The sequence below is a fragment of the Vicia villosa genome, linkage group LG3 (assembly GCF_029867415.1).
Source record: "Vicia villosa cultivar HV-30 ecotype Madison, WI linkage group LG3, Vvil1.0, whole genome shotgun sequence".
In the NCBI taxonomy this organism is placed as follows: Eukaryota; Viridiplantae; Streptophyta; class Magnoliopsida; order Fabales; family Fabaceae; genus Vicia; species Vicia villosa.
Window position 1 is genome coordinate 51809486 of NC_081182.1, and position 25859 is coordinate 51835344.

Consider the following 25859-nt stretch of genomic DNA (forward strand, 5'->3'; position numbering starts at 1 on the left):
AGAAATTTCGTCCGGAAATTGTTTGTATCTCATTAAGGATAAACTTGAAATATTTAAATTTGGAAGGGTGTCATGTTTATTTAGGGGGTGGCATGTTAATTTTCTCGAGATTTTAGCTTTGTAAAACCAGCTTTAAAACATGAATGGTATTTTGTGACCTGCAGTAGTAGGTAAAGAATAGTGACACCTGTCAGTAGGGGTGGGAATAGGCTAGGCTAGGCTTTATAAGGCCTGGGCCTGGCCTACGATAAACTTACAAGGCCTGAGCCTGGCCTATGGCCTACTATAGGCTTGTTTTTTCAGTCTGGCCTGGCCTTTTTAAAAGCCTGGCCTGGCCTGAAAGCCTATTTAAAAGCCTCTTTCTTATTAATATTTTCAATTAATTCATATTACTTAAGAAGCCTAATAGGTCGCATATATGAACATTTAGATCGACCTACTTATCATTTTTTCTTATCATTTATATATATTAAAAAAAATCTATTTAACACTTTTTCTAATATATATGCATATATAGGCCAAACTATTTAGATCGACCTACTTATCATTTATATATATTAAAAAAATCTATTTAACACTTTTTCTAATATATATGCATATATAGGCCAAACTATTTAGACTAATTTTAACATATATGAAAATATAGGCCGGCCTACAAGGCTTTATAGGCTTTTTTAATAGCCTAGGCCTGGTCTATTTTATTAAATAGGCTTTTAAAAAAGCCCAAGCCTGACCTTTTTATCAAATAGACCTGGCCTGGCCTGACCTTAAGTAGGCTAGGCCATAGGCCCCTGTAGGCCGGCCTGACCTATTCCCACCCCTACCTGTCAGTTACAATATACACCTAATACCATCTTACACATCTAATAGGAACTATGAGACAGAAGAAGGGTATTTTTATTTTTATGAAGAGAGTGAAAATTTGAAAATAAATGAGGAGTATTTTGAGATTATCATATTTTGGGGGAATATGAACCAAGAGGACAGTGTGGAAACCAACATGATAACATGGCACCACAAGGGGGATATAATTTGAGTATATTAAATATATACATTACAATAAAATCATTTTTTATCAATGTTATATACAAACAGACCCCAAGAACGAATGCCCAAAAAGAAAATAACATTAGTTAAATACTATGTACAGTACATTATAGTACTCTGTAAGCATAATTTGTCAATTACCAAATTACCAAGTACTCAAGGAAGCCGAGCATCATTATATACAAAGCAAGATCTGAAAAATATTTTAAACATTCGACTGAATATTGAGCAAACAAACTATTGAAGACAGTTGTAGCTTGTAGCTGGCGAAATTCATACTATTATTTAGCACCATAAACCTGCAGGATTCAAATTAGCAATAGCTGTTGAGTCTCGAGGGTTTCATAGGCATAAACAAAAGAAACAAGAAAAGGAGCTATGACGTTGTAAACAGGTGTAATGGGAAAGTTTTTGTAACCAAAGCATGCGATCTCTGTCAATATTTCATGTGTGTGCCACAAAAATACTTGTTAAGGCCACAGTTTAACAACAAATATGATTAAAGAAGTAGGATACCTTGATAGACTTGTTGCCACATCCAACGAAAAGTTTTCCCTGACTGCATAATATAGCTGTCACAACAGAACCCGAAGAGATGGATCCAAATGCGTTGACATTCAGTTCTAACTCGTCTCCTGATAACTCCTACAATTCAATACTCTTTTTGAGGAATTTCTATGATAATTGAACGAATAATAAATATTTAAATAAAACACCACAGTTTGTAGATACAACGTTAGTGTTTACTAATATCTATTAACGCAAGGTATTTTGATTATCTCATTAGATTAGTTTCTTATCTGAGTATCATATACTACCTCTTAAGATTAGTTTCCACATTTCTTGGGTAATATCATGGTTGTAAACACGGTAAATGTAAAACTCTAAAACTTACCCTATAATGTATCATGTAACTATCTCTTCCCAGTTAATGTAAAAACCCTATAAATTCAACAATCACAATTGAGTTTTCACAAATTTAAATGATTAACATAGCAAGCTGACTTCACTAAGTTCATTCCCATGTAATTCCCAAAACCATAGCACAAAATTTTGCATTTCTACCTGTATATTAACATTTGTGTCCCAACCTCCTGTATATAGACATTTTCCCTGCATACTCATAGCAAAAATGGCACCACTATGCAATGTTTTAGAAGTCATGAACACGTCGTTCCTCCAGACCTAACCAAGAAAAAAAATTAAAGAGATGTTACCTAACAATGCCAGGAGACGATTATATGGAGATCAAGTGTATATTTAATTTCAAGAGGCCTACAATTTATTAATCTTTTAATAGGAAGGAACACGGTTCAAGAATAGCAAGAAACCTTTATGCATCCATTGTCATATGCTGCAACCAGAAAATTCCTGTTGACAGTAATAGCCAGGATAGACTTCATCTCTCCAGGCAAATTATCCCCTAGTACTGCCAACGGGCTGTGATCATTAAGACTCCACAATCGGATAGTTCCATCCCAACTACCACTGTAAAGAACATCATCACATACTGAAAGTGTGGAAACTACAGATTTGTGGCCATCCATTGTGCACATCAAAGTTCCATCCTGGAAAAATGTAGTAAGTATAACAACTCAAAAAATGCACTTTGCAAAGAAGCTTTTGTCTAAGGCTGCAACATGTGTATACGATGAAAATGATACTCACCTTTATTGACCAAGCTTTTATTGTCCTATCTCCACTTCCAGTATAGAGAAGACTTCCAAAAGCAGTCAAGGAATGGATACCACTAAAGCGCCAATCCTTCTGCTCATACCATTTTCTCAAGGGTTCTTGCCTAAGAGATGCAGCAATCTCCCACAAAAATATGCCCCCACCACCGTCACCACTTATACACAATGATTCTTCGTCATCATCAACATAAACTAGAGCCATAACTTTATTCTCGTGACCTCTAAATGTATGTAAATGAGAAAAGTCCTACATAAAATTTGCATCGATGAAACTCGTCAACAGAATAACCCATACTACTCGGTAGCAAAAGGAAAAGGGAAGCATAAGTATCACAAATAGAAATGTGAAATTATTCTGTCCATCTATTTTTCTATACTTCCTTTTATTTATTTGTATATATAAGAAGTGCTAACAACACACTCTCTTTTAAACAAACTCTTTCCTGTTAATTGAAATAAAGTAGATCCCATCCCACTATTTAGGAAATGGGTCCCACCAAATTATAGGGAACTCAATATAACTTTGTAGAACCCACATGAATTTCAACAATAGCAAAGTGTGTCCTAAAACGAGTGTGTTATTAGCATTTATCGAAAGATATCTGCTAACTGGTGTCACCAAAGAAAAAACACCTGAATAACTATTTACTAGTAAGTACCAAAAGAAAATTTCTAATTTCATTACATTTACTAAAAAATTAATGATGAAATCCTCATGCAAAGATTATTAATGAATGATGAGATTATGCTATTTGGAAAGCCAAATAGACTGTTATTAGGTAATTGTGATTTAAGAGTGTTACCTGCAAGGACCATACACGGACAGTTTTGTCAAAAGAGGAGCTAAACAAATATCCCCCTGTGAAACTAAACAAATGAATGTTAAAATCAAATATAATTCTCCATTACATGATCGCCACACATACTAACAAATCATAACTCCACAAGTGAAACACTTTCCATAAAATAGGCGAAGCAACATCAACACATAAGCTAATTAAGAGCCTAGAATCTAGGCTGCAATAAAACGTGCCACACCAAATTGCACATTAGTAACAATATTTTAAGGAAAGGCGTGGATGGTATTAGAAACGTGCCACACCAAATTGCACATTAGTAACAATAGTGTTAAAGTATCTTATCATCCCGACATGCAACAAATTATATCACGGAATATGACTGATAGAGATTGCAGTGTTTGAATATAAACTCGGAATTCATACCTCCTACAGCCAAACCAGTGATAGAACCAAGATGGCCTTGCAGATCTATAAGCTCAGTCATTCCCTGGGATAAGCTAGTAGCGAAATCTTCGTCAGATATATTTTCTGCACCTTGAAGAAACTCAGGTTGACCACCACCATTTACTTTCACCTGCAACTCATGATCTCTCGGCCCCTTAGAACTTTCCTGAAGCAACTGACACAACTTCGCAAGAATCACAGGGTGACCTGTGTTGTTCCTATTTACTGTGACCTCTGTTTCTCCCAGAAAACCAAATTGACGTTTGACTAGCACATCTTGAATGCATTTCCTTACATCCACAACATCTGGACGGTTTCCAGGATTGATGTCCAAACATTTGCAAAGAGTTTGTTTAAGTGATAGGAGGTTTTCGGAACCAATTTTTTCTTCCAAAACAGAACAAACTCTCTCCACCCAAGAAATGTAACTAGCCGAGACATCAAAGCCATTCTCTTCACTCTTTTGCAAGGTAAACTGAGGGAGTGCATTTCTAAAAAGAATCTGCAGCAACACACAAGCCAATGACCACACATCTGAGCCATACCCAATTGGATACCTTGAATCCCCACTCTCTGGATTGATAATCCCCTCGTGCAATAACGTAAACAAAACCTCCGGGCTAACAAAAAGCTCATTGTTCAAAAAATCCCTACACATGGCTTGGCAATCATCACCCACACCACCAGAAACCTGATCCACAATCTTCCTTCCCATCACCAACACCTCATTCAAATCAACACAAACACCACCAAGCTCATCAAACGAGAAGCAGGAAACTCCCAAACATCCAGCAACCAAACCTTCCAAATTCAAAGCAATCACACCTTCAACAATACCCTTCGCAATTGTCGCAAACCTACAAACCCCGCCTTCATCCAATTCCAAACCATCTCCACTCACACTCCTCAATCCACCAAACTCATCCAAAACCCTACCATTCTGCCTCTCACAAACCAGATACAAACTACCACCAACAACCTCACTCCACAATCCATAAACCCTACAAAACCTACCCTGCCTCACAGAACCCTCCAGAATCAAACCCAACCCCTCCCTCGCAACATCATTCATCCCCTCCAAACACTTAATAACCCAAGCAACATAACTAAACTTAAACTTGGAATCACTAACCAGAACCAAACTAACAATAGGAACAAGACTCACATTTCGGTTAACTCCAAAGCAAACCCTACCCTTAGAACCCGAACTAAACCTACCAAAACCATTCTCCTCAACCGAAACGACATCGTTCGGAAGAATCCAATCCTTCCAAGCAGCATAAAACTCATCAGACCAAAACCGAGAGGAATATCCATAATCGATCAAAGACCGTTGATGATTCGATTTCTGATGTTTAGATGAAGAGTCTTGTTGGAGGCAGATTCTAAGAAGATCAATATTTTTGGGAAGAGAAGAAGGACCTTGTTTGGGAGAGTATTTAACGAGTTGTGTACACGCAGGGCAACGAATAGTGTTCGGAAACCGCTCCGGAAGCTCCACGAGACAAGCTTCACAAACGGTGTGGCCGCATGATAGTACTCGCGGAATCGCGCTATCGCCGTCGTAGTTTTGAAGACACACCGGGCACTCCGGCAAGTCCTCCATCCAAACGAAGCCGATAGAGAACACAACGGTTTACACGGCGTCGTTTCACTGGCATAAGAAATTTCACTGATTAGACGGTTTTGTCCTTTGATTATATTAAATACCGAGACTACCCTCGGGTATTCACCGTAGAATAATGTAGCTAAGGGCGCGTTTTTATTAAAACACTACGATCGCGTGTGGTAGAGAGATCTGAAAACTGAAAGTTGCAATTGCATCTTCTTGATCTGAGTGAGGTATGGATTCTACTTTTTGAGATTCCAAGGGAATCATGAAATGGCTGGATCTTGATTTTGTTGCTGCTTTTGTTTTTACTTGAACAATGAATTGCTCTATTGATTTGATGGAATTTTGATCTCGTAGAAGTTTGTAATTAGGGTTTTTTTAAGTTATTTTACGTTTTGAGAACTTTAGATCGATGCGTATTACTAACATTATTAGATCCCTTAGCTTGAGTTGTTGAGTTTTTTTTTTTTTTTTGGTTTGCTTCGGAGCTTGTGAGCTAAATCTGGTGTTTGTGTTTTGATTTATCAATGTCTCTTCTGATAATGCTGGCTTCTTTGTTCCCTTTTGTGGAAGAGAGTGTCTGGCTTTGCCATGCTGAATGTTTGAAATTTATTGACCTTGACTTTTCCCATTTCTTCTTGATGAAGACCTTACATTATAGTCCTGTGAAGATTTTAGACTTTGTTTGGGTTGACGAAATTGATTGGAGTGTTGCGATATGGGATGGAATGTAGTGGTATTCTATTGTTTGGATTATTGAAAATCGGATAGAGCAGAGCGGAATTGAGCAGTATGGATTCCATTTCATTCCCCCCCTTACCACCATATTTCTTCCCCTCCGATTTGGGGAGAATGAAGAATTTCCCTTGTTCTGTCCTAAAATTTACAAACGATAGAATGTAATCCTCTGTCCGCTCCGCTACATTATACTCTGAATCGCTTCATTCCGCTCCATTTTGCTCTGCTACATTCCGCTCCGTTCATTTTATGATATCCAAACACAGTCTTAGTATCAAAGGAAATTTTGAATATCATGTCATAGATTAGCCAGTTTTCAACTTGACTATAGAATTCTAGTAGGTTATTTTAATTAAAAAATGTTCTTGTAGATTATAGTATATAGCATATATGTTTGACACTGGAAATTTGAGCCTGCTTGGTTTCATGGAAATTTACTTTGTAATTTTGGTATAAGGGACTTTATATATTTATGCTCAGTTTCTGCTAGGAACTTTCTTGAGTGATATATTTGGTTTTTGGCTATTCTAACAGTTGTTTCTTTGTTTGCCATTGATATACTTGCTATAAGAAGGCCATGGCTGGGTCTGGGAGTTCCATGACATATTCCTTTCTCTTATTCATTGTTATCCTCTCACTTCAAGAAATGTACCGTGGGAAACTTGCATCGTCGGAACTATACACAATACTTGGAGGGTTCACTAGCTCTCTCCTATTTCTTGTGCTCCTAACTGTGAGTTTTGAAGCCATATTTTTCGCATGATTCACCATCAAATCTTGCATGAGCATTTTCTTGTCTTTTAAATTTCACTTATAGTTTGCTTATGATTCTTTGTTTTTCTCGAGTGATTATATCATTTACTAGACACTATGAAGCAATGTTTTTATGACATCTGATATGAAGAATATCAAAATGTGTACTGCATATTTCTTTCCAGTTCCTATGAGAAGTTCCATTTACCATTTGGTTGATTGAAGTTAGAAGATTGTTGTAAACCGGGAAAATTACTACTTTTATCACTTCATAGTCCATAGGTTGGTCTTTGTGTACATTGGTTCCTTGGTCACTCATTGATTGGACCCCGAAATTAAGCTATCCAAAATTAAGTAAAGAAGGAGATTAAACAGTAGAGTATAGTATGTGTATTCAGTAGTTGGTGAGAGAAAATATGTACAAGGGAATGAGTCACAATCTACCCTAGTTTTGGAGACAACTCTCTCTTTGCCTAACCATAATGGTTCACTCAATAGTCTTGCATGATCCCTACTGTACTATTGTTTATACAACTAAGACATATTAATTTGCCAACTAAGCATCCTACTACCCTGCTCATTATTTAATATATATTTTTACCCCAATCTTATTATACAATATCCCTTTTTTACTTACGGCCTCTACCTGGGTCTCTATCAATCATCGATATAGGCCTACTTAGTACAATGGATCTTTTACTCGCTTATTAGTTCTAAGTGGACTGCTGTAGGCCTATAGCCCATGCTAACAAGATATTTGTGAATGCTATTTTTATCCATATATATAGTCTCCCTTAGATTAACTTCTGTCACTTGCATTACTTCCAGGATATCTATTCAAGCAAAATATTTCAAGTTGATTTAAGTTAATCACACTTATGTTACATTTTGTTGCAGTTCATTGGAAATTTTCAGGAATCAGCCGGTGCAAAAACTGGCTGGGGTGCTGGTAAGTACAAGATAATGAATGTTGATGACAAATAGTTAATTTTCATTAATCAAACTCAAAGTAAAACAGAATGAATATTAAGTGATATGTTGCAAAAACATCTACATTTTTAAATTTGAGAATTGTGTGAAATATGCGAAGGCCACAGGGTATTCAATTCTTTTGCTCCTTTTGATGTCACTATATATTATTCATACATGCCCAAGCTTCCAGTTGTGTTTTTTGTATAATTCAAAAACTGAAAACAGGGTCTTTATTTTGCAGTCATAGTTGCAGAAGTAGTTGCTTTGATTGCTGCAAGCACTGTCCACCGAGTATGCACCACTACATGGTATGCTACGCACAATGCCCTTCTCTCCCACTTATTAATGAACAATAAGAAGAAACTCACTAGGAAGTGTAATATCTTAAGTATTTCTTTCTTAAAAAAAGGAGATAGTATGAGGGAGAAGAAAGAAACACATTAAATGCCCATTCCCCTCTGATCTAACTGGTGCAAAGTGACCATTAATTAAGTGGGATATTCCCGTCAAGCCTTCTCAATGACTGTTTTTAAAGCACCATCAACATATAATAAAATAATGCATTAGTTGTATACTATTAAAGAACATTTCATACCTTCTTTTATTGAAAAATGACATGTGATACTGACTTCTTTTATTGAAAAAGAACACATCATACCTTTTGCAAAATCACGGTGGCTCGGTGTGATTCTGACAAACTCACTGTGATACCGAATATATGACAATCAGCTTGTAATAGAAATGAAGTCTGATATTTGACATTTAAGTAATACATGTAATGTGTTGGTTAACCTTAGGAACATGTTCTTATTGATTCTGGCACTCATGTTTCTCCTCCCCTCATTATATAATAAAATAAACTGTTGTAAATTTTTATTCCTCTAAAGCTCTTGTATAATAACATTGAATTCTAGATTTTCTTTGTGGTGTAACCAATAGTACAATACATTGTAAAAAACAAAAGAACAGGCAACACCATGATATCATGTGCTTTTAGGTAAATAAAGTAATAGACAACTTAAAGCTTTTGTAAATTGCAGAGTGTAGCCTATTTCTGATTTTGCAAATTGCTGAAAATCAGAAGGATGTTTCTGTTTCCAACAGCACATTTTTAAAATGGAATCAAAAGGGCCTTGTAAAGTAAAAAGATAAAATAAAGTATAGCAACTAACTAGCAGAGTATTTTGGCATTGTTATAGTCTGGCAGAGTAACAGGATGTATGTGGATACTTTATTATTTAAAAACCATAAAATTGTTTCAATTAGTATTTTTTATGAAATAATTGTTGATATTCTTCTAATGTTTGTTGCAGTTTCCTGTTCTCGGCTGTATTGCTCTATGAGGTTAACAAGCTCTCTGGATTAGCGGTTTCAACAACTGACTCCAGAACTAAAAAGCAAAGTGGGAGAGCTTAATCATTTTGTATGCTTACTGTCAGGGCAGATATAGAGAATTTTCCCTAGTTACAACCCTAGTATCACAACTTATAAGATGAGTGTTTTATGAATTATCTGACACTCCATTTTACAATTAGAATGGTATAATGGTATGATTTGAAAGATGTGCATTTAACTAAAATTCAATCGGTCATTTTATCACAAGCGGGCTTGTTTATTTGGCCAGATAGTGAATGCTGAAATGGGTTGGTTACAAGGGATCTGAACTACTCATGATCAATGTTTCATATAAAATGAATTTTCAGGGTTAGTTCTCGCTAAGTAAACCTTTGACACTTAGGACTTGAGCCCCTTTGCTTTCAGTGATTCACAGTCTGTACGGGTCTTGCAATTCTGAAGTCTGGAATAGCATTGATAACAGTTGAATCCATGTTGATATATCCTTTGAATTTGCAAAAATGTATGTAGTAGGCAGCGATAAGTATGTATGAGCTTACCCACATATCTTGTACCTTTCCACACCACTTATTTTCTCTCCCCTTGCATTGCACCCCTTCCTTCTATTCTAAACTAAGGAGATAGAAGCTTATGGGTTTGCATGAGTGGTTACAGCATAGTAAAGGTCGCCATGGTGGAGTTATTCGATGATGGAGCTTAGGTATCCAATTGCCACCATTGGTTATTGCAATTCTGATCCCTAAAATTTCAAAATCCTAGCTTTCTGAGGCATGTTCCTTTTACTTTATGATCTTATTACTTAATCCAAAATCCTAGATTTCTTCTCCAAATGCATCTTCCCTTTCTCGCCTATTTCTCAAACTCACATTTCTTTTTTACTAACAAATTCTTCAGCTCCTCAATCTCAATCAGAAACTGGATAGAAACTATATCAATAATAATTATACCAAATAACAAAAAAAAAAACTTTTATTGAAAAATCTTTGGACAATTACATTAAATCAGAGATATAATATAACATATACAAGGGAACTGAAAATAAAAAGATACAGTTTCTTCTAAGTTTAAAAAGCTTATGTCCCATCTATATAATCACTTAATAACTCTTCAATAACCGGACTTGGATCCTCTCCTTCATTTTTCTCTCCTTCCCTCTCCATCCTCTCTATCTCTCTCTTAATCTTACTCTCACTCATCATTAAAAAACAAAATATAATCAAGAGAGAGAATGAAATTAAGAGAGAGATAGAGAGGATGGAGAGGGAATGAGAGAAAAATGAAGGAGAAGATCCAAAGTGTTCAATGACCTTTGTCTTTTTCCTTTTTTTTTATAGTCTCTTCGTTTTATTCTTTACATAAACACACAACTACCACCACTAAAGACATAATAACCGTCTAATATTATGTACTAATTTGAGGTCTAAAAATACATTCCTAAAATAATCTTGTCCTTGGTGAAGGATCACGTGAGTGAGTGTCCATCAGATTCTATAACTTGAAGTATAGTGATAGAACAAATGTTTGAAACACGAGAACTTGTGCTTAGATTACATACTCTACTTTAAGTGGTATTTTTGGCCATTAACAAAATGTGGCGGCAGTGGCATTGTCTCCACCAAACCCACCCCTCACAATGGTCATCTGTTCGAGAGAAAAAAATCCTACAATGATGACAGAGAAAGGAAATCAATGATTTTCTTGATGAGGTGAACACACGATATAAAAACCAAAGACAAATAAAATAAGGTTTTTTCTTCACCCACCTCCTAACCTTCTTGCCCACCCCTGGTGAATTTACCACAATACTCCTTGTTTCGGAAGTTCATTTCCGAAACGGTACTTTTTTTTGGAAAAAATGTGTTTTTCGGAAATGAACTTCCGAAAACGTGTTTTTTTTAATATAAAATATTGATTTCGGAGATGCATCTCCGAAATAAAGTCATTTTTCAGAAAATGTGGTGTTTCGGAAGTTCATCTCCGAGCGCACCCCCTTTGGAGGAATTCGGAAATGCACTTCCGAAAATAGGTCTGGACAGAAGAAAATGAACAATTCGCTTTATTTAATCGGGTGAAAATTACAACGATAATATTACATAAAATTAAAGTTACATATTGTTAAACACGGGTAGGTGGGGATGAGAGAGTGGTGGGGAGAAAAAAAGGCTTCCAAATTTCAAAAGGTTTATTTATTATTTTAATAAAAATACGTACAACTGAAAGTAACAAATGACGGAGGAGGTGTAACCGGAGCCGAAACATATGACAGAGGAGGTGGATGTCCGGAGGAAGAAGACCCGGAGGTACGTCCACCGCGAGACAAAGGAGCCAATCAATGTAAGCTATAATTTATCATTATCATCAGGGGACGTCATTACAAAAAATTGGAAAAAAAATCTTATTATTTTTAATCTTGATTTTTTAGAAATGACGTCCCCAGATGATAATCATAAACTATAGCTTACATTGATTGGCTACTTTGTCTCGTGGTGGACGTATCTCCAGTTCTACTTCCTCCAGACATCCACCTCATCCGTCATATGTTCCGACCCCGGTTACCACTTCCAAAAACTAACATGATAAATCCAATACAAATACACTGTGCGATACAATCCGAAATCAGAACAAAACAAAACAAAAACATGTTATTCTGCCCGACGAGCGTTACAAAATACACATCAAACAAAAAAAAACACGTTATTTTTCCCGACGAGCGAACTCCTCCGAATGAAGATAATTATACCAATCCTCATCCCACTCAGTTTCAGAACCATCAGCGTTGATCACGACTCTCACGCCTGAAGACTGAGCTTGAGCATCCGGGCCCCGGGCCCCCTGGGAACGAGAAGTAGAGCCGGTCGAAACATTCTTCTTCTCCTTCACCTCCTTCACCTCCTTCACCTCCTTCACCTCTTTCACCTCTTTCTTTGAAGAATCCTTTCTTCCCTTAGCGCCCTCTCTAGAAGACATGTTCCTGTAAACAATTGAAATCGATTAATATGCGAGACAAAATAAAAAAACAAAAAAATTTGAACTTCTGATATATTTCGGAAGTTCATTTCCGAAAACTGGGATGGAGGTGTTTTCGGAAATGAACTTCCGAAACACCCCTGCGATGCAATTTCCTGCAACTTCCATGGCAGACCCCTAAATCAACCTTCAAACCAAATCAAAATGCTTCTAAACAACCTAAATACTACTAACAACCTAGCCATATATCATTTATGCAATTAAAACCCTAAATAACATGCATTTGAATAATAGATCTAAAAATTTCAAAACTTACAAAGTGTTAGGATTGAGGGCTTTTGAATGTTGTTTAGCAGTGTGATTGGAGCATTGATGCAGCTTTGGAATTCTGTTTGCACAAATTTTCGCCTCTGCCACTTTTTGTTTTGATTTAGGATAAATGATTGGGGGAGGGGGAGTGTTTTGATAAATCTGCAGAAATCGCAGTATTTCGGAAGTGAACTTCCGAAATAATTGTTTCGGAAATGAACTTCCGAAGTAAGTCAATTTTTTTAAAAAACACGCTTTCGGAAATGAACTTCCGAAGCAGGGGTAGTTTTGGTTTTTCGCAGGAGGTGACCACCCATAGGGAGGTGGGTAAAGAAATTTTCTAAAATAAATGGTTTCAAGCAATTAAAATAGTTGACAAATAATATAGAAATTTGTTTACCCAGCTCGATCAATTCGATTTATTTTGGGGGAGAGAGCAACTCTCTGATTCACTATAATTCAAAAAATTGTTACAAGATATTACAAATAGTTACGAGAAAATAATCATTCAAATTCCCAAAAACAAACCATGTATTTTTTAAACTCTCTATATATGAATTCCACAATTTTAAAATGTACACAAATTCAAAGTATTTATAGTTGTTTTTCGATCTCCTTAAATATACGCAAAAAAATCCAAAACACAACCCGGAAATGGAAGAGAAATAACGAAGTCAAATACTTGCAAACCATGTTGAAATCACTACAACAACCTTTATCAAGTTCAACCTATGATTGAACCATAAACTCATTTATTAATGTATTATATTTTACTAATAAAAATTAAACTATATCTATGCAATTTTTGCAAATCGACTTTACACATTTTTTAATTAGATCGATTCGAATTTTAACATTCCTATCATATAGAACCATTCATTTTCCCTCTCTCGTTTGTCATCTCCCCACCTCCTAGTCCACCTTAACCATCTTGCTTTACGCCATGCAAAAACTCAATTGTGCATTTTCATCTTGGTATCAATTTTTTTTTTTTGAAACAAGCAAAAACATTACCATTAAAGCTTGGCATAAGAAATGCCCAGGCCATTAGCCAGAGTACAAAAATAGAACCAGGATACAGCAGCCAAAACAGCAAATATGCCAAAGCATATCAGTAGCCAAATTATATAACAGCTCATCACCTTAATTACAGCATACCAGCAGAATCAAAATACATTATACATAACAGAAATTATCAGCCTCAGACCGGAAAATTTTGGCGTGGACCAAGTTTCACTTCTGTCAATGCGATATGTCGATGAACGAATACTGAGCACCGGATCTGCCTTGCCACAAACCAACACTGATAAGGAAATACATACGGCTGAGGAGAAACTCTAAGCACCTTGCAAAATAGCAGAACCAAAACCGTCTCTGCACACACCGACATTCTCAATCATCAAGAATGCCGAAGCACGCCTTAGGATTCTTGCACCACGCGACTATATCGTCAGCAATAAGCTTAGATTTTAATCTAAGCCATCTCCAAGCCAAGATCTTCGCCTCTTCTACCACTTTTTCCAGTTGGATTTCCTCGTTCCGAAACACTTTATTATTCCTGTATCTCCATATGCACCACACACAAGCAGCCCATATAACTCTCAGTTTCAAGGATAACTTTCTTTGAGTACCAAGCAGACCTTCAAACTGTTCGAGATGTTGCCATCCATCATTGTGTAGATTTGAATGAACTCCTAGCCAGTTACAAATGAGGCTCCACGCACCTGCAGATTTTGGACACTCAAAGAAAATATGAGATACCGATTCCTCTCTCCCACACTCCCCGACACAGCCTAGTTGTCTATTGGATAATATTCTCCTTCGGGCTAAATTGTCTTTTGTAGGAATCTTGGTATCAATTGTTGCTGAAACTGTATCATGTTGATACTAATTTGACAAGAACTTGTAACTCAAAAAACAGTGAACATAAAATTGTATTAAATTTATTTAAAAACAGAGGGTGATTCCCTTTCTTACCATATGTAATGTAACAAGTAAAAGAAGAAAAAGTATGACAATGTTATGGATGGAGTATGGCTCCTTGCAGGATGAACAATGAAAAGATGAAAATTAAAAATAAACTGGTAGAGAACAGCATCTGCATTCAGCCCTAAGTCTTTAACCGCGTGGAATTTCTCCGCACCCCTCTAGTTGCTTCACTCCCCTTGGACTTTGTGTCCCTTCTGTTATGGTGCTCCTCTCTCTTTTTTGCTCTTCCTTTCCCGCCCTTGTCCATCTTCTTCCTTTCTTGCTATACATATCAATGCATTGGGGTGTAATAAGCAATCCCCGGAAGAAAAAAAAACATATCAATGGCCATGCCAATCTCTACATGTGCATTTTTGCCTTCTATCTTATTACAACTAACTGAATCCACCCCATAGGAAATCAAACAGATGTTAGTTGATGTGATTAATACAAACAACAAAAAGAATCTGAGCAATGCATTTAATGGAGTTCTATCATGGGTTGGTTCCTTTTGTCTGTGGATCATAAAAATTCGACCAAAACTCAAGAACACAATCCTCTTACAATCCTTTTTTCTTAAGTTGCCTGAAGAAAAATTACACATACATCTTGTAAGTTGTTATCCCCAACAACCACTATCACACCAGCTCTCTGGGTGCATAGCCTCTGTATGTCTTCAACAGCGCCTGCTTTAAAAATCCAATATCCCTCAAAAGATGCCGTTCTTAGTTAAGAGACACAGCTAGTGCTCGTAAATTTTTCTTTACTCCAACTGCGAGCAGCCTTCCATGGTTTAATCATACAAAGGTTCCTTAACTAGAAGATTTATCTTCTCATGCAGAAATTTGAGCACATCTTCTCTCCCTTCCTTTATAAGTAACTGTCTTAACTTTGCAAATGTAATCCGTGATGGTCGAATTCCTTTCTCTATCATCTCTTCCAGCAAAACACATGCTTTCACAACATTTCCCTCTTGACACAGTCCATTGATAAGGGCTGAAAAAGTGTGCAAGCTTGGGACAAACTGTTTTGACTTCATATACCTCCATATGTTCAAAGCCATATCCACTTCATTCTTCTCACAAAACATCTTTATCAGCATCGTATACGTATCGGCATCAGGTTCACACAGTTTAATCATCCGGCGAAAAACACTAAAAGCTTTATCAGTCTCTCCTTGACTAATCAAACTGCTCATGATAACATTACAGGTCCTTGAATTCGGAGCAATACCCTTACTTTCCATCTCTCTTAACACCCTATGCACGTTCTTTAATTTATTCGCCTTACAAAAAGCACCAATCAATGCATTATACACCACAACATCCGCCTCAATTCCATTCCTTTCCATCTCCATGAAAGCATCAATAGCATCCTCAATCCGATTCTCCACTCCATAAGTATTAACAAGAACACTATAAATAAACGAAGTCGGCCTGCAATTATTATCATCCATATCCTTAACAACCTCGACAGCTTCATCAACCCGTCCAGCCTTACAAAGAATATCAACCATTATACCATAAGTAACAATATCAGGGCTACACCCCGCACAAACCATTTCACCGAAAACCTCTCTTGCTTTCGGAAGATTCGGTTCCTTTCCCCACCCTGCAAGCAATATACTATAAGTCTTCGAATCCGGCTCAAACCGTCCCTTCATGCTATCAAAAATCTCCTGAGCCTTCCTCACATTCTTAGACTTACACAAAGCACTCAACAGCCCATTAAAAGCCGCAAGATTCTGCGGCGTGTCGTATTTATCCATCACATTAAAAGTATAAACAGCTTCATCAACCTTATGAGCTCTAGCATATTTTCTCATGATAATACAAAAAGTTTCAACATTTACCATACCCTTTTTCCTCATTGAATTAACAAGATCCCACACAATCTGATACTGCCTAATCTTTAACAAAGACTCAATCATCAAGTGATACGCCCTTACCGAATGTGAGTAGTTTCGCTGATTCTCGGCCCATTCGAAGAACCGAAACGCCGACATTCCGGCATTTTCGAACCTCTTGAGGACAGTTTCAACTAATTCTGGAGAAACCCTAACCCCTGTTTGGTTAAGAGCGGTGTCGAGTGTGACTGTGGGAGAAGACATCATAACGTTGCATACAGTTTCTGTTACTTCTGCAAAATCTGGAATTTGGTCGCTTGTGCTTAACATTTTGGCGAACGCTGCGCATTTGAGGAGTGGAAAATTTATATGGTTGGAAACCTTAATCATTGTGCTATGGCTTGGGAATGGTTAAATTGGAATTGGAAATTGTGACATTTGGAGGTTGTGAGTATGAGGGAGTTGAAAATCTGCAAACCCTAATGCCACTGTTATGGACTGAAGAAGCCGAAACGAAAGTGCTTACACAGCGACACAAGTCTGCGAAGGTTGTTTGTTTGGAATGAAAAATGATTTTTGTAAAATGGGATATGGCTAAACAGTAGTTTATGATTGATTTTTAAATTAAAATCATTTATTGTTTGTTTGGTTATTAGGAGAGAAAAAATTGATTTTAAATTAAAGTTACCATAGTATTTTTTTAAAAAAAAATTTGGAAGAGTTAAAAACTATTTTAAAGATGTAAAGTTTATTTTGAAATAATTTTGAGATGTAAAGATTAGAATTAGATTGATCTCTAAAATTGATTTTAATCAAAATTAGAATTTATAATATTTTTTTAATTTAATTGTGATTTTTATATTAAAATTTACAATTCAACTCATCTCTATGTGAATTTAACTTCAACTCATACATAAATCATTTTAAATTTTTTTTTAGCTAAAACAAATTTATAGAAGAGAAAATTTGAATCCGCCTCTTGAATTTCTTAGTCATCCGACAAAATTTCATTTATGCCTCCTAAATTCGTAGATGTACCTCTGAAAGTACTTTTTCCAAAAAATTTGGTTATTTTCGTAAGTACATCTACGGAAGCGTTAAAACATAGTGAAATTTTGAAAGATCCCAAATTAATTATAAAATTTGGAGTTTAGGAGTGAAATGTAGTTGATTTGAAAATATAACAGAATGTTACGTATGTACATCTACGGAACACTCTATTTTCAAGATCTTCCGTAGATGTAGCTACGAAAGATTTCATGAAATTAATTTGGGATTATCCCAATTAATTTGGAATTATTCCAAGTTTAAACGTTTCCGTAGATGCACAAAACTATTTTTTTTTTAAATGCTGCGGAGGTACATTTACGGAAGCAGAGGGACAATTTTGACAAATCAATAGTGGATGGGAGATCCAAGAGGTGGGGTGAGAAATTCTCTTATAGAATCAATTCATTTCGTACTCAATTCTTTTAGATTTAATTCACTTTCATTTTTTGTAATACTCCAATTTCAAATTACTTATTCTTCTCTTCTTCCCTTTCTCCTTTCTTGCTTTTTTCTTCTTTTTTCCACCATTCTTCCTTGTTTCCTTGAACCACGTCCATTGAATGTTTCTCCCTTTTTTAAGACATATATTTTTATGGACATCCTATTCTATATCTTCTCACAAAAAAAAAATAATGGAGAAAGGACGAAACTCTTTAGCCAGATTTACACTGAAATATGGTCTTAGCTATGAGACATGTACTATTAGATGTACCCATGAAAAAGATGGAAGATCTTTCATATAAGCTACTTCCCCTACGCATTTGATGACTTTGAATGAAAAAAAAGTTTTGTCAGCTTCTAAGAAACTCTTTTAGTAAGTGTTTGTTGTCGGCATGTCTGCAACCATAACATAACTAAGTGTCCATGCTTTAAGGTAAAATTAACTCTTTTTTTATTAGCTTGCTTTTTCATTTAAAGTCTGCTATTTTTTAAGTTCTCCTTTAGCTTGGTTAAAATATCATGACGTTGCTGCAGAAAATTTTCTAAGGAGTCCACATCAGTTGTTTTTTCCTGTATATTAGGGAGGGGTCACTACCATATAGTGCTTTGACTGATGTCATTTGGATATCAAAGTGAAAAGTGGTGTTGTGCCAAAGTTCGGCCAAATGAAGGAACTTATACAACTGACGAGGATGATCGCTTATAAAACATCTAATGTATGTTTCTAGAGATCTATCAACAACTTTTGTTTGTTCGTCTATTTTTGAGTGATAAGAGGTGTTGTATCTGAGTGTAGTTTCTTGGACCTTAAAGAAATCTTTTCCAAACAGTACTAAGAAACAAGAGGTTGCAATCAAGGACTATTGATTTGGGAATCTCGTGCATGTGACAAATCTCTACAGATAAGTGAAATGCAAGGTCCTTAGTTGAGAACTTGGTCGACAAGGCAATGAAATGCATGAACTTGGTAAAACGATCACATATGGCAGAGGTGTAACAACCCTTTCTTTTTTGTGTTTGTTATTTGTTATGTTGACAAATGGAGTAGTGTTTGACAAAGTTCTTTACTTTTAGATAGAGGTCAGGCCAAGCAAAAGAAGCTAGCAAACATGCAAGGGTAGCCTTAACACCATAATGGCTTGTTGTAGGAGTGTAGCGATACTCAAGTAGTACAGTGTTGCGAAACCCTTGAATGTTAGGTACAAAAATTATATCTTTGTAGTACAGTAGTCCTTTTGAAAATTGTACAACTTGTGTTCACTGTCATGTTATTCCATCTATTCTACCAACTTCTAACCTTCAGTGTCCTTTGCATAAAATAGTAGGAGCATGGTTAAGAGATCTATAACTGGTGAGGATAAGGTTAACGAAAAAGATTCTTAAAAAATATTCCTACTTAAAGCATCAAGCAAGAGATTCAATTTACCAAGTTTGTAAAAAAATGTCAAAATTAAATCCTTGTAATTTAGAAGCCCACTTTTGTTGTTCCTCTACGGGAAGATGGTGAAAACGAATAGTGAGTATTAATGAGTGTGACCTATGTTACTTTTACTGGATCCTACGATGGATGCCAATTGTGCTTGTTAAAAGTACAATACCTGACAACCTTTAGTGATTAAGACTTGTTAGTGTAACATCCTGTTTCGCGTGTTTTTATTTCAATTGGATTAAAATTGACTTTTAGCTGATTAATTATGTGTTTGGGTATTTTATTGGAATTTATTGAGCTGAGTAAAAATTATTAGAATTTATGGTTAATTTTAATTAAATAAATAAATATAAAATAAAAGTTTAAGTGGAATTGGGTGGAAAATAAAAACTATGAGGAAATAAGGGAAGTGGTGATAATTAGAAGTAACTTGGAGTCCAAGGTGTGATTATTAAAAGATTATATTAGGTTTTTCAATAAAAAAGGATGAATGGAGCTTTTTGGTCTCAATACGTGAATTGAGCAATTAGGAGAAAGAATAGCTTTTGTGAGAGAGTGCAAAACAAGGTTTGAGGAAGAAAAAGCCATTGATTAGTGAACTTGCTGCTGGAAAATTAAGGGAAGGGGGAACTATTTTCATATGGGTGTGATTTTTATGAAGGGTAGAGAGAGGTCACCGTCCTCCAATAGGTTTTCCATCTTTTTAACCATTGTTGATGTTTCTGTGTCCTTGAGAGGAATTGGTACGAATTCGATTGTTATGGTCTTGTGCTGTGACGCTATTATGTTGGTGTATTTGGTTCAGATATGGAACCATTGTTGAATTATGCAGGTGAAGATTGAGGCGAACCTCGTATGATATTTAATTGCCATTAATGCATCATGTATGATTTAGGTGTTGATGTTTCCAGGTTCATAGATGGAACTGATGGCGTGTCGTTTAATTTAGAGATGTGATCAACGATGGGATGATTTCAGTAACATACCTCCGAACTTCCAAACTTTGGTACCACATTCATATAGAGTCGAGTAGTTGATTTGCATTGCATACATACCTGCATTGTGAATTGCTTGTCGTTGTGTTGTGTGAATAATTGATTGTTGATTATTATTGTTGTTGATATCTATCCTGCGTTCTTTTGCACCGCTCACAAATTTTAAGTGTATTTTCACCCCCTATTTTCTTGTTGTGTTGGCTTTACGCCTATGATGCAGATACTCAGGCAGAGACTGGGAAACCTTAGATGTTGGTGTATGGAAGATGGCTCGTGCCTTCTTTGTTTATTATTTTCTGCATTCTGTTTAGTACTTGGTGTCGCTCTGATAGTGTAACACAAGGGATGTGATTGTTATTTATTTATTATGCTTATTATTAAATTGTTATGAAACCAATATTTTATTCAATTTGAAGTTAATTCTATTTGAGACAGTGATATGTTGTTTAAAAGGTGCTTTATAAATTCCGTTGTGATTTGTTTAAGTTGTGCAAATGTTTTATGCTGAGAATGTGTGACATCCTATTGGTAAAAGTAAACTCTGATTATTTTATAAAATGTGTGTCGGGGAATTAAGGTGTTACATAGTTGGTATCGGAGAAGGTTAGTCTATCCACCATGGTTTTGTGATGTTATTTGTTCCCTAGTACGTGTTATATGTGTGAAACCATATCGATGCTCGTTTCTTATAGTTTCTTAACTGCTTGTCAGCAGGAGCGGGATTGAAACAAATAAGGGAGAAGCTTCTGCTTCTCTGAGATGTTTCACGTGTGAAGGGTTGGTTCATCTTGTCGTTGATTGCAGAAGTGTAGTATTTTGGATGAGGTTGTGATGTTTCTCGAACTCGAAGATATGACAGATTCGAGATTCTTGTTTCTGCCTCAAATGAAGATGTCTTTGGAGGATAATGATCAGATGCTCATGCTGTTTGCTTCCTTGAGAATGGATAGCGAGGTTGCGAGTGTTGAGATACATATTGTGTGTGAGTTCCCTGATCTTTTTCTTAAGGATATTAGTGAAGTGCCACCTGAGCGAGGAATTAAGTTCGCCATAGATTTAGTACCTAGTACTAGACCTTTGTCGATGGCACCGTATAAAATGTCTGCTTTAAATTTTAATGAGTTGTCGAAGCAGTTAGAAGATCTGTTAGAAAAGTAATTTATCAGACCTATCGCTTGATCGTGGGGAGCGTCAGTATTATTGGTTAAGAAGAAAGATATATGGAAGCATGAAATTATGGGTTGGTTATCCACAACTGAATAAGGTTACTATTAAGAATAAGTATCCTCTTCCTATGATCAATGACTTGATGTATCAGTTGGTTGGTGTTTGTGTGTTTAATAAGATTAACTTGAGATTTGGTTATCATCAAATTCAAGTAAAGTTAGAAGATATCCCTAAGACTGCATTTAGAACTCGATACGGTCATTATGAGTACTCAATGATACATTATGGTGTGTCTAATGCCCCATGTGTGTTTATGGAATATATGACAAGATCTTCCATCATTACTTGGATAAGTTTGTGGTTGTGTTCATCGATGATATTTAGGTATATTCTAAAATATACGAAGAGCATACAGAACATATGTGAGTTGTGTTATAGGTTTTAAAGGAGAATCAAATATATACCAAAATGTCCAAATGTGAGTTCTGGTTGCAATAAGTGAGTTTCCTTGGTCATGTGATTTTCATTGGTCGTATAGCAGTTGATCCATTTAAGGTGGACACAATGTTAGAATGGGAGACTCCTAAGTCAGTTCTGAGACAAAAATGTTATGGGTTTGGTTGGTTACTATAAGAGACTTGTTGAGGGCTTTTCAAAGTTAGCATTGTCTTTAAATCAGTTGACTCAAAAGGATAAAGCTTTTGTGTTAAGTTTTTAGTGCGAAGAAAGTTTCCAAGAGCTGAAGAAGATGTAAACATCGGCGACAGTTTTGATTTTTCCAAATGCGAAGAAATATTTTGTTGTGTAATGTGATGCATCGAGGATGGGCTTAAGTGGTGTACTTATGTAGAATGATCAGGTTGTGGCTTCTGTGTCGAGACAACTGAAGATTCGTGAGAAGAATTATCCTACCGATGACTTAGAGTTAGCAGTTGCAATGTTTGTGCTTAAGGTATGAAGGCACTATCTGTATGGTTTAAGGTTTTAGGTATTCAGCAATCATAAGAGTATGAAGTATCTGTTTGATCAAAAGGAATTGAATATGAGGTAGAGGAAATGACTTGAGTTTTTGAAGGACTATGATTTTAGGCTGAGTTACCATTTGGGTAAAGCTAATGTAACAACAGGTTCTTTAAGTAGGAAGTCCTTGCATATGTTGGCGCTTATGGTTCGAGAATTTGATTTGATCGAGCAATTTTGAGGTCTTAGCTTGGTGTGTGAAGTGACTCCTAATAGTGTTAAGTTGGGTATGGTGAAGTTGACAAGTAGTTTTCTTGGAGAAATTAGAGAGAGTCCGAAGATGGATGTGGGATTGGTTCACTGCTTGGTATTAGTTAACCAAGGAAAAGAAGTGGACTTTAAGGTCGATGAGAATGTAATCTTGAAATTTCCAGACAGAGTTTGTGTGCCAGAATTGCTAGAGCTTAAGAAGAGAATTCTTGAAGAAGGTCACATGAGTAGTTTGACTATTCATCTCAGAGTTGCTAAAATGTATCAAGACCTTAACAAGATGTTTTAGTGGCAAGGCATGAAGAAGGAGATTGTAGAGTTTGTATATTCTTGTTTAACTTTTCGTTAGATAATTGAGCATTAGAAACCGTTTAGATTGATGCAAATATTGAGTATTCTTGAGTGGAAGTGGGATAAAATTTCAATGGATTTTGTGACCAATATTTCTAATACTTCTAAAGGAAGTGATTCAGTTTGAGTTTTTATGGACAAATTGACTAAGTCGGCTCATTTTATTCTAATAAAGACCAGTTATCCATTACAAAAGCTAGCTGAAATTTATATTGAGAAGATTTTCAGTTTGCATGGAATTCCTTCGAGTATTGTTCTAGGAGGTTCGAGGTTCACATCGAAGTTTTGAGAGAGTTTACAAGAAGCTTTGGGAACTAAAGTAAAGTTGAGTTCTGCTTAGCCTCCCCAGACAGACAGTCAGACTGAAAGGACTATTGGGTCTTTGGAATATTTATTGAGAGCTTGTGTTTTGGAGCAGAGAGGTAACTGGGATAATTACTTATCATGATCGAATTTACCTATAACAATAGTTTCCATTCTAGTATTGTAATGGCTCCGTATGAAGCTTTGTATGACATAAGGTTTCAGACGCCTTTGTGTTGGTATGAGTGCGGTGAGAGTGTTGTACTTGGACCAACGATTATCCAACATACTATTAAAAAGGTCAAGATGATTCAAGAGAATATGAGAACTTCACAGAGCAGACATAAGAGTTATCATAATAAGCGGAGGAAATATTCATAGTTTCAAGAGGGTGACCATGTCTTTTTTAGAGTCACTTTAGTGAATGATGTTGGTCATGCATTGAAATCGCACAAGCTTACACCTCGTTTCATTGGTCCTTATCAGATTCTCCAGAGAGTCAAAGAAGTTGCCCACCCAGTTGCCTTACCACTATTTCTTTTGATTCTTCATGATGTATTCCATGTGTCTTAGTTGCGGAATTAAATTCCTAATTCGTCTCGTGTGATTCAAGGGACGATGTGCAAGTTAGAGAGAACTTGAGCGTTGAGGCATCTCCCTTCAGAGTAGAGGATTGAGAAGTGAAACACCTAAAGGGTAAAGAGACTGTCTTGGTGAAGGTGGTGCGGGGAGGACCTGCTGGTGGAAGCGTGACGTGGGAGCTAGAAAGTCAGATGAAGGATTCATATATATAGTTGTTTCCTTCAGGTAATTTTGGAAAGCGAAAATTCTTTAAGTATGGGAGAGTTGTAACACCCCGTTTCTCGTGTTTTTATTTTAATTGAGTGAAAATTTATTTTTAATTGATTAGTTGTGTGCTTGGGTATTTTATTGAGATTTATTGAGGTGTGTAGAAATTATTAAACTTTAATTAAATTTTACGGTTAATTTTAATTAATTAAAATGAATAGAAAATAGAGATTTAAGTGAAATTGAATGGAAAATAGAAACTATGAGGAAAATGGTAATAATTAAAAGTAAGTTGGGGGCCAAGGTGTGATTATGAAAATATTAAATAAGATTTTTTAATAAAAATGGATGAGTGAAACTTTTTGGTATGAGTACGTGAATTGAGCAACTAGGAGAAATAAGAGTTTTTGTGAGAGAGTGCAAAACAATGTTTGAGAGAGAAGTAGCCATTGATTAGAGAACTTGCTGTTGGAAAATTAAGGTAAAACTGGGAACTACTCTTATATGAGTGTGATTTGCATGAAGGGTAAAGAGGGGTCCTCACGCTCCAATAGGTTTTCCATCTTTTTCACCATTGTTGATGTTTGTGTGTCCTTGAGAGGAATTGGTATGAATTTTGTTGTTATTGATATGATTATGTGAAGTATGCATGATATAATTCTATGAATTTTGTCATTGGGAGGAGATTCATGCTCTTTTTTATGTTGTAAATTATGCATAATATAATTCTATGGATTTTTTATGTTGTTGCCATTAATGTGTGTTTGCTGTTTGACTTGAATTCATGTCAATTTGGTGGATTGAAGGTAAAATCAGTGACTATGTGAAGTATTAATCTTGGTGTAGTATATCTTTAATGAATTCTACGCAAACTGGGTGAATCGGGATCAAAATCAGAGCTTTGGGGAGCTCCAATAGTGGGAAATCATATTCTTTTGTTTACATATTCGTGCGTTTTTGCCTTGCGAGACTAGAGGCTCGCCCGACAAGTTGTGCAGAGAGAAGATGGGTTCTGGTTTTGTGAACTCGCCCGGCGAGGATGGACTTCGCCTTACAAGAGCTCGCCCAACGAGCTGTGTGGCGCCTGGCGAGGCTGACAACACATACTCGATTAGTTTCAACTCAATTTCTTATACAAAGTTTTATTGCTGTAATTGTTTGGTTCTATAGAGTATCAATTTTTAGTGTGGAATCCTATTTAGTGTTGATTGATACGTTAGTGATTGTTTTTAACTGAGTTTAGTGATTATTGATGGTTTATGTTGGATTCAGAGATGGAATCGAGTATCGTGTGGCCTTGTGTTGTGACACTGCTGTGCTGATGTATTTGGTTTAGAGCTGGAACCATTTGTTGAATTATGTAGGTGAATGTTGAATCAATCCTCTATTATTCTGAAGAATGTGATCAATCCCCACTAACCCACTCTTCACATCGTTGTGAACAGGGACACATCACTTTCCACATTCTCACAAGCCGAGTCATCCAAGGAGTGGACAACATATTTAAAAAATAGATATCCATCTTGATAAATTGGCGGTCAAGGAGTCTTACGTGGATGACATTATACCTCGTCTATCATGAAAGACTTTTGTGTGAT

The 25859-nt window shown here is 36.1% G+C and overlaps 3 protein-coding genes across 5 annotated transcripts; 1 reads left to right on the top strand and 2 right to left on the bottom strand.

Moving 5' to 3' along the window:
* Nucleotides 1–1109: 1109 nt before the first annotated feature.
* Nucleotides 1110–5700, bottom strand: LOC131661399 (uncharacterized). 2 transcript variants are annotated; one of them, XM_058930935.1, is made up of 7 exons: nucleotides 3965–5685; nucleotides 3545–3600; nucleotides 2716–2988; nucleotides 2379–2615; nucleotides 2113–2232; nucleotides 1564–1692; nucleotides 1110–1346 (listed from the first exon to the last, which is right to left on the bottom strand). In XM_058930935.1, the coding sequence occupies exons 1-7, from the start codon at nucleotides 5589–5591 to the stop codon at nucleotides 1329–1331; spliced, it is 2460 nt and encodes an 819-aa protein (XP_058786918.1). In that variant the 5' UTR covers nucleotides 5592–5685; the 3' UTR covers nucleotides 1110–1328. The 2 variants fall into 2 exon arrangements, with proteins under 2 accessions (XP_058786918.1, XP_058786919.1); XM_058930936.1 differs by lacking the exon at nucleotides 1110–1346 and adding an exon at nucleotides 1943–1989 and having other exon boundaries at nucleotides 1562–1692; nucleotides 3965–5700.
* LOC131661400 (uncharacterized) lies at nucleotides 5685–9714 on the top strand. Of its 2 annotated transcripts, none has more exons than XM_058930937.1 (5): nucleotides 5685–5827; nucleotides 6910–7068; nucleotides 7986–8037; nucleotides 8302–8368; nucleotides 9374–9714. In XM_058930937.1, the coding sequence occupies exons 2-5, from the start codon at nucleotides 6913–6915 to the stop codon at nucleotides 9474–9476; spliced, it is 378 nt and encodes a 125-aa protein (XP_058786920.1). In that variant the 5' UTR covers nucleotides 5685–5827; nucleotides 6910–6912; the 3' UTR covers nucleotides 9477–9714. The 2 variants fall into 2 exon arrangements, with proteins under 2 accessions (XP_058786920.1, XP_058786921.1); XM_058930938.1 differs by having other exon boundaries at nucleotides 5733–5827; nucleotides 6907–7068.
* Nucleotides 9715–13686: 3972 nt separating this feature from the next.
* Nucleotides 13687–17078, bottom strand: LOC131661402 (pentatricopeptide repeat-containing protein At1g77360, mitochondrial-like). Its single transcript, XM_058930939.1, has one exon. It carries the CDS (start codon nucleotides 16894–16896, stop codon nucleotides 15454–15456), a length of 1443 nt encoding a protein of 480 aa, XP_058786922.1. The 5' UTR covers nucleotides 16897–17078; the 3' UTR covers nucleotides 13687–15453.
* Between the last annotated feature and the right edge of the window lie 8781 nt (nucleotides 17079–25859).